The following is an 18,213-nucleotide window of genomic DNA, read 5'->3' as shown; positions in this document are numbered from 1 at the left end:
CCTCCTTGTCCCCCGGCCTCCCTGTATCTGGAAGACCACGATCTTGGCCTCCGGAGCCCCTCTTTCTTACTACAGACCCAGCTCCGCCTGTCTGCACTAGCACAACCTCTGCCCACTGTCTCCATCCAGGCTCCTCTCTGCAGCCCACAAACCATCTGTGAGCCTGTATGTGTAAAGACTGTGCTAAGAACTGATGGGGGTTGGGGAGAGAATGTGAGGATGACTATAACGCAGGCAAATAAAGAAAGACATGTACGAAAATCACAGCAGTTCAAGGAAGAAGTGTTACAATTTAAGGAGATAAGTGTTTTGAGAAGTGGAAAGGCTCTCTTCCTGTGTTGATGGGCCAGGGAAGAGAAAATAAGAACCAGCCCACAGAAGCTAAGGTGCTCGAGTGAGCGGCACGCCCAGCTCCATCAGCAGCCAGGTCTCCATCTCGGCGAATGGAGGCGCCTCAACTCGCGCTGTCAGGCAGCGCACTGAGCCACTAGCAACACCAAGGGAAGGAGAGCGGATGGCAGAGAGCCGGGTTCCAGCTCCCTTCCTCCCTCCCACCAACATTTCAGACGAAGAGGCACCCCCAGGCCACACCCCTGCGGCAGGCTCACGTGGAGCAGAGCCCTCGGGCCAGCATGCAATGGACAGGTCACCTGAGCAACCAGTGGGCATCTAGAATTGTTCCTTCCCACGGCGCATCCCAGCCCGCCCTGACTGGCCAGAAGCACATGGGCAGCAGGGTCTGTGGACAAGGGCATCTCGGGCAAAGCCGGAGATGGCAGCCAGAGGGCATCCTCAGGCTGGACTGTCAGGTAGCCAGAGGGGAGTGGAAGAACAGCAGGAAGCAAGATTGGGGATGGCTGTGGTGCGCTGACCATGGGCAAGGGAATAACCACGACAGCGACAAGGCGAGCCCGGCAGTGGGGTATCAGGTGAATTGGGGAGAGAGGAGACTGGCGGTGACAGGTATGGCGATGCGATAGCTGGTGAGAGGTTAAAAAATGGGGTGGCTGAATTGAATCGGGAGTAGAGACAGGAAGAAGGGGCTGTGGAAGAGCTATCACAGGAAGCTGGAAGCCATAGGATAACTGTAACTGACTGGATGCTGAGGACAAACCAAGAAAAGCCAAATTTGGAAGCCAAAGTGACTTCATCGTAAAGATGAAGTGGGGAACGCGGGGAAACGACACGCCTGTGCAGCAGAGTGATGAGATCTAGTTTAATCCTCAGCAAGCTGTAAGCATTGATGATAGTGGCTGAGTGGTCGTGACCCTGGGCCAGGTACGGGGGGTGCAGGTGTCCCAAGCAGGAGCTCCCATAACTGACTTCTCAAGACGAAAACGTGGGCTTGAAGCACGGGGGTGACGATGTGGTGGGAAACGCAGACTTGACAGTCATCTTTGCTGAACTTGACATGTGGGTGCGGCCGTGTGGAAGCTTGCAGAAGGAGAGGAGGCCACAGATGCCGGCGAGCAAACCACACTATTGTGGGGGGGCAGGAGGAGAGATGCTAGAGTGTGAGCTGAGGAGCTGAGGTGGCTCAGGGGCTGTGAGCGGGCAGCGTGGGTGGGGCAGCAAAGGCAGAGGAGTAAACAGCAAGCAACAGAAGCAGCAGCACATGTCTCCCTCTCAGAGTGGGGTGAAGAGGGAAAGGAAAAAACATTCAAAATGTAGCTTGAAGGAAAAGGAGAGGGAAAATGTTAGTTTGTTTGTCAACCAACAAAGAGGAAGGAGGAACAAGGAAGCCCTCAGAGAGGAAAGTAGAGACACTTTCTCCAGAAGTGAGAGGGGCTGGGGGGCCAGCAAGTGCCAGCAGAGTGCCGGGAGAAGAGATGGGTGAAGAGGTAGAAACACCCCAAGGTGGAGACTCTCAGAAGCCACGCCCCAAAGCACTGCTCACCTCCACCAGGAAATTCTCACCTCAACAAGGCCCTGCACCCCCACCTTTGCTCCACTATGAATCACCCCTCCAGTTCCCTATGAGAGAGTCCAATAGACCCCACTCACCTCCCCCGGAACCTCTACCATTCTGTGCCATGGCATTCACTGTCCCCCAAGAGCAGGGGCAGCAAACCCAGCCAACGACCGCCTCCCTCTACCTGTCACAATCAACCCACCTTTCGCGATCCAGAATGCCCTCTCCATTCTCCCCACTTGAAGAATGAGGGGGGAAGACACAGGATACAGGAACCTGCTCGAAGGAGCTCCCATGGGCCACACCGGGCATCTTACATGTCTAGGAAACTGAATCTACTGATAGTTTCTTCTGTGAACCCGGAATAGTTATAATCATGACAAGAACTTTGGATGTAACATTAGGCAAAACCTATTTTATTTATTTATTCAAATTGTAATAGTTTTGTGAGCCATCTCAGAAAGAGTGCACTTTACCTTGGGAGGAAGTGTAGGGTTCTGTGTAATGTCCATTATAATGCAGCTGGGGTGGGGCAGGCATCACGTAAGGCTGCGGTTTAGGCTGTGAAGAGGAAGGTTGGACAGGGGGTTAACACATCTCTTCTGCAAGAAATGTAAAGTCAGTCTCCGCTTCAAACACTTCGGAAGGTGTTCTACTACACGTGCAAATACACAGGAAGGCCCTGCAGCTCTCACTGGCTCTGTCCTTTTCACTGTCCCCCAGAATGATGATGCTAAGCCCCTGTGCACCAATATCGGACCTCAGGAGTAAGCACAACAAACTGTATCCAAAAGGTTAAGACAAGGAAGAGACAAATTTCTGGAATTCTTGTATAAACATTCGAGTGTAAGAAGCTTTCATGTAGTGTATTCAATCTTACTGGATTAAATCACCTAATATTTTAAATAGCTCTTAACTTTTCTTTACTCTTGGCTAATCACCCAAGTTTTTATATTAGATTGGACTTCATATTTAAAAAATGTTGATATAATAGCTATTAGATCTAAACTTGAATTTTAGGACTGAACTATGGACAACTGCCATTTCTTTGATTGAAAATATCAAATGTCAGCACACTTTTGTAGTTCAAACTAAAAGTTTACACTACCAAAAGTATATTTTATTAAGGAAGATGGCATCACTGAAAGAAAAAAAGCAAATGTATTTTCTCCTTCTGTCTCACCAGAGACATCCTCGAAGAAGACCTCCTCCTGATCAGGTTCAGCGTGACGGCCTGAGTTTGCCTGTGAAACAAGCGCATATATACATATGTTTACATTCTCCTTGCTCTGTCTCTCGCTTCCTGATACTGCCAAAATAAGTAAGGTAAAGTAACAAATCCTCAAACGTAAAAAAAAAAAATTAACTCACTCACATACTCAAAACAAGGAGGCTGTCTGCTTTACTTGGGGGCCTGGCCCTTTTCTGCTGCCCAACCCCTCAGACCACATCCCTCCAGGAACGCCAAAAACCGGGACTAGCATGGGGCAGCGGGAACATCTTTCCCTGGTTCATCGAGGTAAAACCTCTGGAGTGACCATAGCAGAGGGAAGAGGGACAGCTAGACCACCCACAAACTCATCCCAGGGGAAGCAAGATTCAATGCAGAGGCCTCTCTGGGGGCGTAGAGGTCAAGTCGCAGTGCTTTTGGCAACCACTGTAGCATGAGTTCAATCCCTGGCCAGGGAGCTGACCCACATGGCGCAGCAGACCTATCCTGTCTCGCCTGCTGCTCCCCTCAGCAGTGTATATCAGTAGATCTGCCTGCTCTGCTCCCTTCTCTATCTCTGGTGAATCCTCTCACCACCACCCCCAAACCTCTGGCCTATACCCCAGTTCTTCTATGCAAAAATAAAATTTAAAAATCCATTAAAAAATATTTTTTGACCTTTGGTTATAATGTTCTAAGAACTAATTACTAAAAGAAATCCATAATCACAAAGTGAACACATGATCCAGTTAATCATAAAATCTACCATAATTATCAAGTCTTACATCTCATAAATTAGCATTCTTCTTAGCACTCTAACAACTAATACTTTATACTCAAACTCTAAATACTAGTTTATTTTCACAAGACCTTTGAGATAAAACTGTATTTCCTAGGAACTTGACATCAGGAGACTACAATTGCTTTTATAAGTTAACTTTTTAAATTAAATGCTTCAATCATTTCATTTCATTCTCACTGGAATAAATTAAGGTTGTTGATAAAGAATATATATCTCTTTGCCAACAGCTGCTCCATTCTGCCAGTATTTGTTAGCCAATGACAATAAAATGGAGGTTAATTCTATTCAGTTGCAAAAATACCTGAATCAAAGGCCCAGCACTCAGATCCCTGGGGCCTCCTTAGTGAAACAAGTCAGGATGGGGTATCTAGGCTTTTTCTTTTTTACGATCCTACATGTTACTCTATTCCTTAAAATCAGTGTCCAGAATAAGGCAGATGCCACATTTTTTACTTTGCCTTTGCTTATTCTCCATTGCCAGGGCCAGGAGTAGTAGGCCAGCTGGGTCCTTTGAAGTTTATATTTAGACCATCAGAGACTCACTGTCTGAATGGACTGTACTATTAAAGTACTGTAAACTCAAAATTCAGGAATGGGGAGAAAGGGCTGCTGAGAGAGTCCTCCAACAACATGCCCAGAGTTGCCCAGCCTGCAGCAAAAATAAAACTGGAGTGTGTCAAACAGCAGCTCCAAGGACGCTGAGCCCACGGCAACACCCCCACGCCAGCTCCACTTTGGCAGCACCCCAAGGGAGGCCACACCACACACAGCAAGCAGGGGCTGCTTCCTGCTAAACATAAACCACGGTGGTCTCCACCTGCCAGACCCCACTGCAGGCAGCCGGGCCCCGAGGCCAGTCTTCAGACAGCCTCCCTGTTCTCATAACACAATTTACTGTGAGATGAGTGATCCCAAAGGTACACACAGGGGGAAAGGGTGTGAATGGTGGTTGTATTTTCCAGAATTCAGGGACCAGCACTATGCTGATGGGTGCTAAGAATAAGACAGCTGAAGAATTTTTAGAGGGGGAAAAACCTGGAATTTGAACCCTGAAGAAGACAGAATAAAAATGATGTTACTGACTGAAACAGTGCTACGGGAGCTGTAGGTAGTTACCTCATGGAATCCAAACACCAGCCCCATAAAAGAGGCTGGTAATTATCCTGATTTTACAGATGAAGAAAGTGATACTTAGATTAAGTAAATTGCTCCTGGTCACATGGGAGATAAGTAGCAGAACTGGCATTTGAACCAGGCAGGTCTGGTTCCTGAGCTCAGATTCCTAATTGACTACTTGTCTGATCCCCTCCCCAACCCCTGACCACAAATGATTTGCAAGCGCCATGGAAGCAGGAGGACACCACGGATCCCTGTGCCTGCCACACAGGGAACTAACTCCCCAGTGCTGAACAAATGAATGGCACAGTGAGTGGGCACTGGAGTCGATGCTTATTACTAAACATTCACGGTTGAGTTCATTTTTCTAAGAGTGTACTTAATTTTGCTTTGTGAGCTTCCTTTCTTACATATTAATGGCAAGCAAAGGGAAATGAGATTTTGATGAACAGGAAATGTGCTGGATGGTGGAAATGCCTAGAAAACACTGGTCTCGGTGACTTTCCTCTAATGAACTAGGAGTTACTCTACCTCCTTCCAGGCCTCCTAAGTTTCTTCAAACCCTGGGGAAGGCCTAGAAGATGGGGCAGTCTCATTGGCTTCCAGGTAGGGCCAACTCAGTCAGTGCCCTGACCACACAAGGCTCCAGAATGGACAACGCAGCTGCATTCACTGAGAGGCCTGAACTGCAGGGAGCTCACACCAGCGCCCCACTGTGCTCAGCACGCACCTGCTAGTGGTCCCACTTCCCCTCAAGAGAAAGTCTGCAGAAACCCAGCACTTGGCTCTGCAAGTTGGGGGACAGCGTGTTTCCCTTCCCCACACAGAGAGGAGAAAAAGGCTCCCGCATCAAGAGCCCTCTTGAGATCCCTTGTCTCTCCCAGTCTCTTTTCATATAGATGATGGAGGTTAATTATAGGATGCTGGTCAGGGCTTGGGCTGGGGAGAAGGGATTGAAAGAAACTTTTTGACAGATGGGCATTTTCTTATTTTTCTCACTTACTTCCTAATTCAACCGTAAAGGAATGCTACATAAAGGCCTCATTATCCCCATTTTATAAATTTAAAAGGAAAGAAAGATTGTTGTTATCTAACATTTGTGATATCTAACATTGGATGACACCAAAAAATGATTGCCACCTAAAGACCCTTGTTTGGAGGACGGGGCGGCGAGATGGATGGATCATGTCATTGTATAAATTCAAGTCCATCATCATCTGCATCAGGGCCACGTGAATCACATAAGGTCATCCAAACACCTCTGTATCATATACTGGGACTGAGGGGCAGGGCAGGGGGATGATCCAGGAGTAAAGCCCACCTTTCTATGCTCAGAGAACCCATCTCCTGAGCCAGAGGCAGCCTCAGCCCCAACCAGAACTCACCATCCAGTCCCAGGCCTGCAGCAATTTCCAACTTGGACCATGAGAGCAAGTCTCTCAATACTTTAGAATCATTGTAATATTAAGTGTGACTCACAGTCTAAGTTGAGAGCTTTAAAAGCAATGAATATAAAAATTAAAGGTTACTTTTAGTTCCACTGCCCATCAAAATAATGAAAGCTAAGAATTTATTTTACTTGGTGGATAAGTCTCACATGAAATAAATTTATTTACCATAGAGTGAAGTGGGTTGTCAACCATCATAAGTAATTACATAAGAATCATTCATGGAAAGGAACTTCCATAATCCACTGCATATAGATTATAACAGATCATAAACAAAATGTGGAAAATAGCTCCTTAAACATAACTATTTCATTTTAACAAACATGCATATTTTCCTTATACAGATGGAAATAATATAGGAAAATGAAAGACCATATTAATGGGGTTTACTTATATTTGGTAATGAACAGCAATAATAAAAAATTTAAATCTTTAAGACTGGATTTGCTATTTCTTTTCCCTCTGAACTTTAAAATCATTATCGGGTAGTGATCTGCCAAAAAAAAAAAAAAAAAAACCTCTCTGAACTAAGGACATTAATCACCAACCAATATGGACACCTATCGGAAAGGGATTATAGCTTAGAGTTTACTCAAACCAATTGATTATTCCTTTTTTCCAGAAAAGGATTGAACTAAGGTAAAGATGGCTCAATATTATAAGTATTCTTAAACTTATGTAAGGTTTTAAACTTAAGGTTATATTCCAATAAGCTGGAACTATCTATTGTTCCCATCTCAGAACAGATTTCTGCATTAAAATAACCTCACATACCGCCAGGTAACCTGGCCAGCCCAGGGAACAGCAATGAACAGTCCTGGACTCGCAGCAACACTCACTCCGGCCAGAAGGGGGCGCACCTTCATATACAAATCTATGCAGAACTCCAGCAAAGTTCTGGGAAGCTGAAAGGCCTTCCCACATTCAGTAAGTAGGGTTGCTCCTCCCTGTCAGTCAGTGCTTTCCAAAATCCCACCATGTGACCATCAGGGGTGATCTGTTAAAACCCTGCTTTGGGGGGGGACACAGGGAGGAGAGGTGCACTGGGGCCTGAAGGGCAGACCTCAGTGCTCCTAAATGGGTCTCCTTGGTCATTTCCTTTCCTTTTCTTTCCTGTGTCCCAAAGATGGGCATGCCTCCTTTTTTTTGCCATGCTGCTGCTGACCAGTTTTTCTTCACATCCTGGGTGTAAAAGAGAAAGCGCGTTCACAGCCATTCCTCTTCTTCCCTTGCCCTAAGAGACAAAGTCCTTCAAGATTGCTTTCCCATTACAAAAGGATCTGCTCCCCTAGGACTCCCATCACTCACGAGGTCTTTTCACTTCCACACACACCAGAAGGCTGTTGGACAAGAGAAGAACCTGCCCTTGTGGAGTTCCATTGGGTAAGACAGACAAATCAAATCCACAGCAGGCAGCAGGTCTGCTACCCTAACCGGCCAGAACAGTGGCTGAGAGAATAGACTCTGGTGTCCAGGGCCCAGCTGTCCAGCGGGGGCACAGCACCTCACTTCCCGGAGTCTCCACACATTCCTCTATGAAGGACAGTGACATCCCCACCTAACAATTATTAAAGTAGATCTAAACTCTTGGCAAACTGCTGAACACAGAATAAGCATTTTCAAATTACAAGCACAGTTATGAAAGGGGTAGGAAAAAGCCAGAACTTCGAGAGTGGTACTAAGGATGAGCAAACTAAATGTGTGATGGTACCAAGGCAGCTTCATCTAAACCGGCTCTTAGAGAACGACTCAGCCAGGCAGAGAAGGGGGGGGGGGGGCTTCCCAGCAAAGGCCCTGAGCATTGAGGGACACTAGCTCTGGAAGGGCTGATGGGTTCCGAGAGTCAGCATCAAGGGGCCTAGGAGGATCTCAGAAGTCTGCCCCAATCCCTTTTGGCACTGCACTATAACTCTGAAGGCTACATATTCTGTTCATCCTGAAGACTGGCTGGAAAGAGGTAAGTTGGGGAGGTGAGGCCAGATGGGGAGCAGCTGCAATAGGCCAGAGGAGAGAGGACAGCTTAAAGCACAGTTATGGGGAGGGAGTGAAACTAAATTTCGGTTTAAATGTCATTTTGTTGGAAAACCTTTCCTAACGTGGCAGTGCCAGCTGGCACTAGGTTGTTAGTTGAGGAGGTGGTAAAAATGATCATATTTCAGACATTTTAAAGGCAGAGCTGGCTGAACTGGATGTGGCATGAAAGAGAAACAGGAATCAAGTGGGACTTCCAGGCTTGGAGTCTGGACAACTGGGTGAATATGGTGTGCTGCTATTTATAGAACAGGGAAAAGGTAGGGAAAACAGGTTCAGGAAAGAGGAACAGCAAATCAAGAATTTGGTTTTATACATACCAAATTAAAGATGCCTCTTAGGCACCCAAGTGGAGATATCAAGTAGGCAGTAGGATGTGTGGGGGTAAGACAAGACTAGAATTCAAGTTTGAGGCATGTGCAGCGTACACACGCTATTTTTAAGCCTAAGACCAGGTCAGTGGCCTAGAGCATGAGTGTAGCAGGAGAGGACGATTAGCCAATAAAGGCGACTGAGAAGAAACAGCCTAGAAAGGGGAAAAGCAGGAGAGAGCGTGTCTTGGCAGCCAGAGAGGAGCAGGGTGCCTAGGGGTAGGTCAGAGGTTAAGTGTAAGAACAGTCACCATGAGGGCCGCTGTCACTGGGAGAAACAGGGCCAGTAGTGTGGCCGCTTAAGTGAAACAGGGTGGAAGGAAGGAGAGAAAGAAAGTCTATTGAACTCTTTTCGAGAAACCCGGTCTAAAGGAGAGTTAGTGGGCACAGGGAAAGGAGGGAAGTGTTTTAAAATGTGAAATATCGGGCCTCCCCTGGTGGCGCAGGCAAGGTTGAGTGCCACGCTGTAATGCTGTCCGCAGCCTCTGCAGCGCCGGTTCGATCCCAGCTGGCCAGTGAGGTTCCTAAATGGCGAGCAGACCTCTCCTATCATGCCCACTGCTCCCCTCAGCAGTGTATTTCGTTACTCTGCCTGTTCTGTTCCCCACTCTATCTCTGGTGAGTCCTCTCACCCTCCCATACATCTGGCCTGTATCCCAGTTCTTGTATAAATACATAAATAAATCTTTAAAAAATAATAAAATAAAATGTGAAATATCACAGCACATTTGTATATCGGTGGGGATGATCCAGCAGAGAGGGGGCTAAGAAAAATGTACGCTAGGAAAACAGGCATAAATGCTTCAAATGACTTGAAAAGCTGAGCACTCTTTATTCAAAATGCTGACCAGGTCATTGATTAAAAAATAATAAGGGACATTCTCTTTTTAACTTTCAAGAATTAGAATAATTCTAGCAATTAGTTGAAAAAAATCTTAGAGGCATATCTATAGTTACTAGAAGTTGATTCAAAAATTAATGGAAAAGGCTAAGAAATGTCATTTTAACATGCAACAAAAGCAAAGATTATTATGAAAGTGTCATGAAAATGACTATTTAAACAACATTTACATTTCTAGATGACACACTATAAGCACAAGAAAAAACTGCTAAACCGGTCATTTTTTACAATCACCGTGAGCAGGAGGTACTTACAGGCTACATTGATTCAGTCTGTAAAATTTGTGTCGTGCCACACACAGTCTCCACACATATTTTGCCGTTTCCATGTCTTCCTAGCAAACGAAATATGCACAAAGTAAGTGGAAGCACACCTACAACTCAACACTTCCAGTGACGAGCTTGAGGACAAGTAGAGTCGGCTCATAAATTATGTCAGAGGAATATTTCATTGTGATTCTTTCTTCAGCTTTCTAATACTATGCCCATTGGGCAAGTGCTGTAATTGGGATTTAAGATATAAGACAAAAAAAACTAACAGTGTGATTCCCAAAGCTTCCAATGACAAAAATTAAAAAATTTGAAAACAACAACTTTTATTATGGACAAAAACTCAAAGACATTTTAAAATAAGACAGTTGACTCAGTGACTCAATACTGTCTCTGCGAAGAGCAAAAACTAACTGAAATGCGAGTTCTACAGAGCCAGTCCTCCTTAATAGAAATTAAGGAACCCAGTGCTGACATGTCCCCAGAGATCATCGTGATCAAACAGCACTTAACCAAGGACTCATTTGGTCATTTAAATTATTTACTGAGGGGTCTTCCTGGTGGCACAAGGGGTTAAGACGCAGCCTGTGAAGCTGTCTGCAGCCTCTGCAGTGCGAGTTCGATCCCCAGCCAGGGAGCTACCCACACAGCGCGGCAGACCTCTCCTGACTCTCCCGCTGCTCCCCTCAGCAGTGTATTTCAGTCAGTCTGCCTGTTCTGCTCCCCACTCTGTCTCTGGTGAATCCTCTCACCCCCCACACCTCTGGCCTATACTCCAGCTCTTGTATGCATAAATAAAAAAATAAATAAATCTTAAAAAAAAAGAAGCTGTGAATAGCTTCTTTAAAAATTAATAAATAAACAGAATTATTTATTGAGCAACCACTTTTGGCCAAGTGCTATTGTGCAAAATGATATAAAATATTAAATTTTCAGTTTAACGAGCTATAAACTATTACTGTTTGAATGCCACCCACTCCCAACACACTCACACACACATGGAAGGTTCCCATGGGAGAAAAGCCTTCCATGCAGATTCCTAGTGTCTACTCACAGTTTGAAACTGGATGGTCTCTTCTTTACTCGCCAGCTCTAGTGCAAGAAAGCACTTGTTGTGGGACATGTTGGCGATGTCGTGCCACCTGGTGAAGAGCAGGGGAAAGGAGGAGGGGGTGAGTGCTCCCGCACGCACCATTTTTTCACCTTGAGCTGATGCACGATATTATTTAATCGTTTTAGAGCAAAAATGGCAGTTTCAGTATCTATTTTATTCTAGAAGGGGCATACTTCCATTCCCTAATGAGATCGCTGGCAAGACTTACAAGCACCCGATACAACTAGAACAGGTGCTAAAAAATATCGCCAGCCAGAGCGTGAGACAGTGCACAGGAAGACATGAGGGAAATACCTAAATATCACAGGAGGCCTTCCATTCTTGTGTTTCACAAAGATCCCTTCCAGACATGCCCCGATGGATATGTCGCTGCCTTGGCTATCCTAAAGGAGGAAGCAGAAAAGAGGCATAAGCGCAGTACAGCCACAGCCACCCCCTCCCCCATTCCCTCGCATTTCCCAGATATCAGACACTGCAAAGACCTACAGGTTAACTGTGCCAAGGGGCAAGTCTGTACACATGTCTGTACATATGAAAGCAGAGTTGGGCTCCCTAAGAAGCTATATTTAATGTATTTGTGGAACAATCTGCAAAACAGGAATATGTTTTTTACTACAAAATTCTGGTCACAAGGACTATAGCTTTTAAGTTTCCAGACACTGGAACCTCTTCAGCTTCTGCATCCAGGGCCTCCCCACTGTTCTCTAGGAAGCACCAGGGCCCCTGCAGGAGCCCGGCCTCTGTGGTGCGCCCACCTTGGCAGGGTAGCTCTCCTCGCCGTAGCCATCCATGCGCTCCACCTCCTGCATGTACAGCATCTCAGCGTCAGGAGCGGCGAGCCCTCTGCAACCAAAAGATGTTGGTGAGACTGTTCATAAAATTAACAAGAAATAGCTCTTGTAAAAATCCATATTATCAATTTGCCATGAGACATTATAAGCATTTCAACTTCTATCGCCCACAATTAGTCATATCAATCCATCAGTATTTTCTGAAAATCAGCTGCAGGCAAGCACTGTGCTGAACACTGAAGGCTGGTTATATAAGATCCTATCCCTGCACCTCAGGCAGGCAAGGGGGCCGTGGGGAATAAAACAATCCCTCAAAAATCTTCAGTGTAAGTTAGGATTCCTTCTGAACTACCAAGTAACTGCTTTTGTTTTTTGTTTTTTTTTTTTTTTTTTTTTTTGCAAAATATCAGGCAATACCAAGCATCATGTGGTGACTGTCAAATGACAATGGCAGGAGATAGGGGCTAGAAGAGGGACATCACTCTGCTCGCTGGTGAGGGAATTATAAGGAAGGGTGAGAAGGTCCCGTAGGGAAGCAGGTGCTCAACCCACATAGAGACCTGCCTCTCAGCCTCACCCCCACTACCCCACCCTGGATGCCCCCACACTGCAGTCATTCTAAACTCTACCTACCCTCCTACCTGTGGGCCTATGCAGATGCCAATCTGCACAGACCTGTCACCCACCTGTGTACCTGGCCAGTCCCAATCCTCCCTTTAGACTCGGCCTATGTCTGACGCCTCCTTCGTTACTATCTGTGATCCCCAAGTCTGCCAGATGCCCCTGCTCTTTGCAGATGCACCACATTCTGTACATTCCCCTCCTGCACCATACTGTGCGATCCCATCGTGTCGTGCTTTTGGGCTGTCCTGCCTACCCCTCAGGCTGCAAGGCAGGGAGTGCACTCTTACTGCTTTGTTTATCCCTGCGCCACAGCGCCCAGAGCTCTGCTTGTGCAGAGCAATGGCACGAAACCATCCTTTAAGGAGATGCACAAACGAAGGAATGAAAGTACCAGACACAGGTCAGTGTGTCTAAGGGTTAATTATGCTGGAAAAATAATGGTTCATTTGGAATAAGGGAAGACAAAGCTGGAAAGGCAGGACTTAACCAATTTGTGGTAGCCTTTAATCCCAGGGGTAATAATGGAACTCAGGCTGGTAGAGAACAAGGAAAGAATCATAAGCATTTGAGAAGGCCAAGGGGAGGTAATTTTAGGAAGAATAATCTTCTGTGAGCAATTGTATGGATTTCAGTGGGCACAGGCAAAAGAAAGGCAAATGGTTACTTTTGATGGAGGGGTGGGGGTGGTGAATAACTGTTTACAATTAGAAGGCCTGGGTTCAAATGCCACCTCCACAAGGCATAATTTGAACAAGTTAGTCTTTTTGAAACTGGCAATAACATTTACCTTAAAGAGTGGTTATAAGAACTTAATGATATATAAAATTCTTGGAACTATTCAGCTTAATAAGACCTCGCATTCTCTAGGACAGGATCTTTCTTACAGACAACACATACAGATTTCACCATCAAAGAAAGTCAACACCCACCAGAACCCGGAGGTGTGCAGAAGCAGGGCCAGGGAGAGGGGCAACGTGGCTCTCAGCACAGCCTTCCCAGGGCAGAGGTATAGCTCCAGGGGTGCGGGGGGAGTGGGGAGAAGCGCTGTACTAGCTAGACCATAAAAGCAAACACATCTCCCTAGTCTTGCATTAACCTACACAGGGTTAGGCTGTCACCAAAATCTCTACAACATGGGGTGAGGAACGGGCACCCTTCAATGGCTGGCTGTTTTCAACTTTCCCATTGGAAACATGGACACTAAATGAGTGGACCTGGGTGGGTGCTCAGGACCACATCTGGCACACAGTGAGTGCTGGGTAAATGTCAGCTGCCCAGCTAGGTTCCGATTCTAATTCTGTCCGTGCATATTTCAAACTCAGACAGACAGAAGTTCTGTACTATTTCCATTTCTTATTTCTTAGCATTACCTGTATTTCTGATGAAGTAAGGCCACCTTTTGGGTTGCTTCTTCCAATACTTTTTCATCTTGTAGCCACCCCTGAAGAGAGAACACCACAGTCAGTGAACAAGTCACCACATCTCTTAGGAAGACTCGTCGCTACTGCCTGTTACTGATGCTTGTCACTATCAGACAAACTTGGCACTAGTGTTCACAGGTGGTAGCTTTGCTTCAACAGAATCACTATCTTTCCAAGGAACTGAGGGTGTCTGCTAGGGGCCAAAACAGCTCATTCAGGTGGGTAATGTCAACCAGCCAGTTCTGAGTCCAGTACCCCATGGACTGGTAGACACGCGGAGGAAGGGCAAGCCAGTTCCCTTAGCGGTCACTGTCAACTTCTTCAGTAGAGACTTTAAGGGGAAGGTCATGTCTTATTTCAACTACTTTCTTAGTTGCTAATGAGAAGTCAATTCATTTCAACATAAGTTTGCAAGGTTGCAAACCTTTAATTAAAAGCAAAACCTCAGCCTGGTTCCTCAGAAGGTAGAATTGACTCCTTCTCTTCAGATTCAAATCCAGACACAAAACCCACTTTCCTGGGCATAGCCCTAGGACATGGACCCTTCCATTTCTGTGGATTCATGAAGGGCCAAGAAGATAAAGACTTGTGTATACTTGAATCGTACAGACGGTAGAATTGATTTTTTACCACTATCCTACCAAGTCTACCTCGTGGGCTTCATGTCAGGGATGGTTAAGGGCACAGGTATAAACGGTTAACAAAAAAGATGTAACATCAAAAGAAGTCTTACCACAGGAAACAAGGCAAATTTCTGAAGAAAGTCCTGGGATTCATACTGGTCAAAGTCACCAAAATCAGCTATAAATAAGTATTCATATTGATTACGTTTAATTTGCGTAACAAAACACACATACAACTAAATTCAAACATACAGTATATAAATGGAGTGTTTGTGATTCAGAAGTCATATTTGCCTTACAATTATAATGTTTTTTAAAATATCTTTAAAAACATGAATTAAGTAATTTGTGTATCTTATCAATCCTATGAATAGAGTAAAAAAGCAACTTGCAAACTATATAATATGATCTCATTTTATAATTAAAAAACAAACAAAACCTGCCCTGTGATAATGTATTCTTACATAGGCACAGGAAAATGTCAGGAAGAAATCCAACTATTCACAATAGTGTTTACCTCTAGGGAATCAGATAATTTGACTATGTCACTGCAAGATGTATTTGTTTTGAAATCTTAAATTATTAAAAAAATTAATAGTTAAGCAATAAATTTATGAAAAATAAGCACTTAAAGTCAAAGATGACACTTAAGAGGATTCAAAATACTTGGAAAAGAAATGTGGTTCCATGTGCATACAGGCATATGTCTAGAAGTGCTATGTGTCTCCATGGCTGCTAATATGTGAAGGAAATTTATTCAATAATCCTTCTGATTAAATTATAATTTCAAGATTCTATTTCAGTTATCATTTGAAAGAATGCCCCGTCAGAGGTCATCCCAAAGTGCATATGTAAGTACATATACATGTAGTGCATGTATAGAGACATGAAAAATGACAATTTGAAACTACTTGTGAAATCCAACATGTTATCTATTAGGATTAATGATGCTCTATACCTCAGGAAAACTGCACCGTGGAGGGTGAGGTATGGTATGATAACACATCGAAAGACACATGACCCTATACCTCTGAATCATATACAGTGTTGTATCCAACGTTACCATGATAAAAAATAAAATGAAAAATAAGAAACCCAGCAAATGATGTATGCTTAAAATATCAGTTAACATAACCTCACCGACCTCAATATTTGGCTGACCTTTCTAACACAGTGGCTAGCCAAAGATCAAATCCTTGAACTAGAAGAATACATAGAATGTTCAATGCTCTGTGTGTGTGTGTGTGTGTGTTTTCCCCAGTTTTGGACTGTTTGTTCTGATGATATATGATTACATGTTTAGCCTTCTAGAAGCCTTATATTTCACTGAAGTAATCCAAATATTATTCCCATAGGAAGTTCTGTGGATAACAATAATATTTCATTAATATCTAAAGATTACTATAGTAAGTCAGTAACTTTAAAGATACTTTGTTGTTTTGGTTATAACACACATCTTAATCTGATCTATTACATTATCAGTTGCCATTTATTTACCTTGAACAGCTAAGCCTGCTAGGTGTATTGCTTGTTCTAATGTACAAGGAATGTTTCCTTCCAAGATATCTTTCTTCAGTTGCAGATAATACTGATACCTGTAAAAAATGTCAACTTAAAAATGTCATTATCAATATTACCTCCAGTTAAGACATAATGCATTTATCAAAATTTGGCAGAAGACCAGAAGTTAAGTTAAATACAATCTGAACCTCAGAGGATTTCAGAGAATGACAAGAATGTCCTTGACCATATCTACATCTACACACACCTACACATGCCTGTACATACACACACACACACACACACACACATTTTTTTTAAACACTACAACCTGATCAATATACTGAGGTACTTATCCCTGACTATAGTTATTTCAAAGTTAAAACCATCTAGAAGACAATCGATCCTTTGTCTTATGCCCTATTTTATTCTTTCAGTTGGAGAAATGAAGAATCAACAGCCAATCTTTAAAACACCTACTTAGTAACTTGGCAATACAAAGCTGCTTACTCTAGTGGGAGTTCCCTACCGCTGGGAAGTAGTCAGAAGAAAATCGTTCCTGATATTTCAGACCAGGCTTATATTAAAGTATTTGTTGATGAAATTCTAAAAGGAATAGGTCCTATTTTTTTTTTTAACATTCTGTAATGTTAAAAAGGCATTAGTTACCAGTACAGGTTTTAGTGGGGCAGACCTAGGTAAAACTCTTGCTTTCCATTTTAGCATTGTGCGTGACCTTGGGCAGGTCATCATAATTGATAGGTTTAAATTATCACCAGAAAAATGAGAGTACTCTCACCTCTCACAAGATTGAACATACTCAAAGAATATATATTAAAAGCTCTCAGCACAATCCTGGATCACAGCATTCAATTATTCGGTAAACAGAGCTATTATTATCAGCAATCACATACTTTAAGCCAATCAGTGGTGCGTTTGTATCACTGCTCCATTCTGATAAAGCTCACAGTGAAGATTTATTACTGCCTTTCTTGTATTCACTCAACAGGCAACCATGAGGGCCTCCTAGGGGTTAAGCATTGTTCAAGATGCTGGGGATATGGCACTGAATGAAGATTGACCAATACATTCTACAGAACCACCTCAAATCCAGAATCTCTTCCAGGTTTGGTGTCCAAAGTGCATCCAGTTACTGTTTATATTGGAATTCCCCCAGGAGTCTACCTCTTTGCTCGTTTGTGTTCTTACATCACCGTTTTCTATTTTAGCTTGCTTTCAGGCCTCCATCCTTTGTTACCATAGAAGCTTGCCAAAACACCACCGAATTGATTAAGAATTTAGATCCAGGGCCTCCCCTGGTGTGCAGCAGTTGAGCGTTGGGCTGTGAAGCTGCCCATGGCCTCTGCAGCGCTGGTTCGATCCCCAGCCACCGGCAAGGGTCCCACATGGCGCGCAGACCTCTCCTGCCGCCTGCTGCTCCCCCCATCAGTGTACTTCATCAGTCTGCCTATTCTGTTCCCTGCTCTGACTCTGGTGAATTCTCTCACTCTTCCATGCTTCTGACTGTACCCAGTGCTTGCATAAATAAATAAATAAACAAACAAACAAATAAATAAATAAATTTAAAAAAAAAAGAATTTAGATCCAACTTCCTTCCACCCACTAGGAGCAGAACTACAGTTTTCCCTCCATCACTATACAGAATGGAAGTAGCACTGGGAACTTGTCAAAGAAAAAAATTTGAAACTTTCTACTCAGCAGTTCCTTTTTCTCTTGGAAGAAAATTGTTCACTTGGAGATAGCAATCTACTGAATGTACTGTCCACAAATTCTAAATAGTCTACATTCTCTTCTTCAATCAGATAAAAATCACTGGAAAGCCACATACACAAACCACATTAACTTAGCCTTTCACAGAAATATTCTATTTCTTTATATTCTACTTTTACTATTATAGAGCTGATTCTTCATTTATTCTAAATTCACTGCTGGTTCAACATCTTTTCCAAAAAAATTCTACCTTGATTTGATACCAGGAAAATGTGTCATGCTTGCAGGCTGGCATGCTCCTTTTTATCAGGTAAAGAATGATGGGGGGGCCCTCCCCTGGTGGCAGTGG

The 18,213-nt window shown here is 44.0% G+C and overlaps 1 protein-coding gene across 1 annotated transcript in view; it reads right to left on the bottom strand.

The window, feature by feature from the left end:
- PTPN21 (protein tyrosine phosphatase non-receptor type 21) overlaps window positions 1-18,213 on the bottom strand; it is a gene marked incomplete at both ends in the record, with an annotated part of 52,161 nt that overhangs the window by 10,272 nt on the left and 23,676 nt on the right. The window contains 9 exons of the mRNA XM_084241049.1: window positions 2,389-2,473; window positions 3,096-3,156; window positions 10,046-10,125; window positions 11,115-11,202; window positions 11,469-11,557; window positions 11,930-12,017; window positions 13,960-14,030; window positions 14,744-14,811; window positions 16,131-16,228. Of these exons, the coding sequence (XP_084097175.1) occupies window positions 2,389-2,473; window positions 3,096-3,156; window positions 10,046-10,125; window positions 11,115-11,202; window positions 11,469-11,557; window positions 11,930-12,017; window positions 13,960-14,030; window positions 14,744-14,811; window positions 16,131-16,228 (728 nt within the window). The remainder of the gene's footprint in view (window positions 1-2,388; window positions 2,474-3,095; window positions 3,157-10,045; window positions 10,126-11,114; window positions 11,203-11,468; window positions 11,558-11,929; window positions 12,018-13,959; window positions 14,031-14,743; window positions 14,812-16,130; window positions 16,229-18,213) is intronic.

Source organism: Talpa europaea (genome assembly GCF_964194135.1).
Source record: "Talpa europaea genome assembly, chromosome: 8".
Classification (NCBI taxonomy): domain Eukaryota; kingdom Metazoa; phylum Chordata; class Mammalia; order Eulipotyphla; family Talpidae; genus Talpa; species Talpa europaea.
Note: the sequence above shows the minus strand (reverse complement) of the source record. Positions and strands in the feature narration are given on the sequence as shown.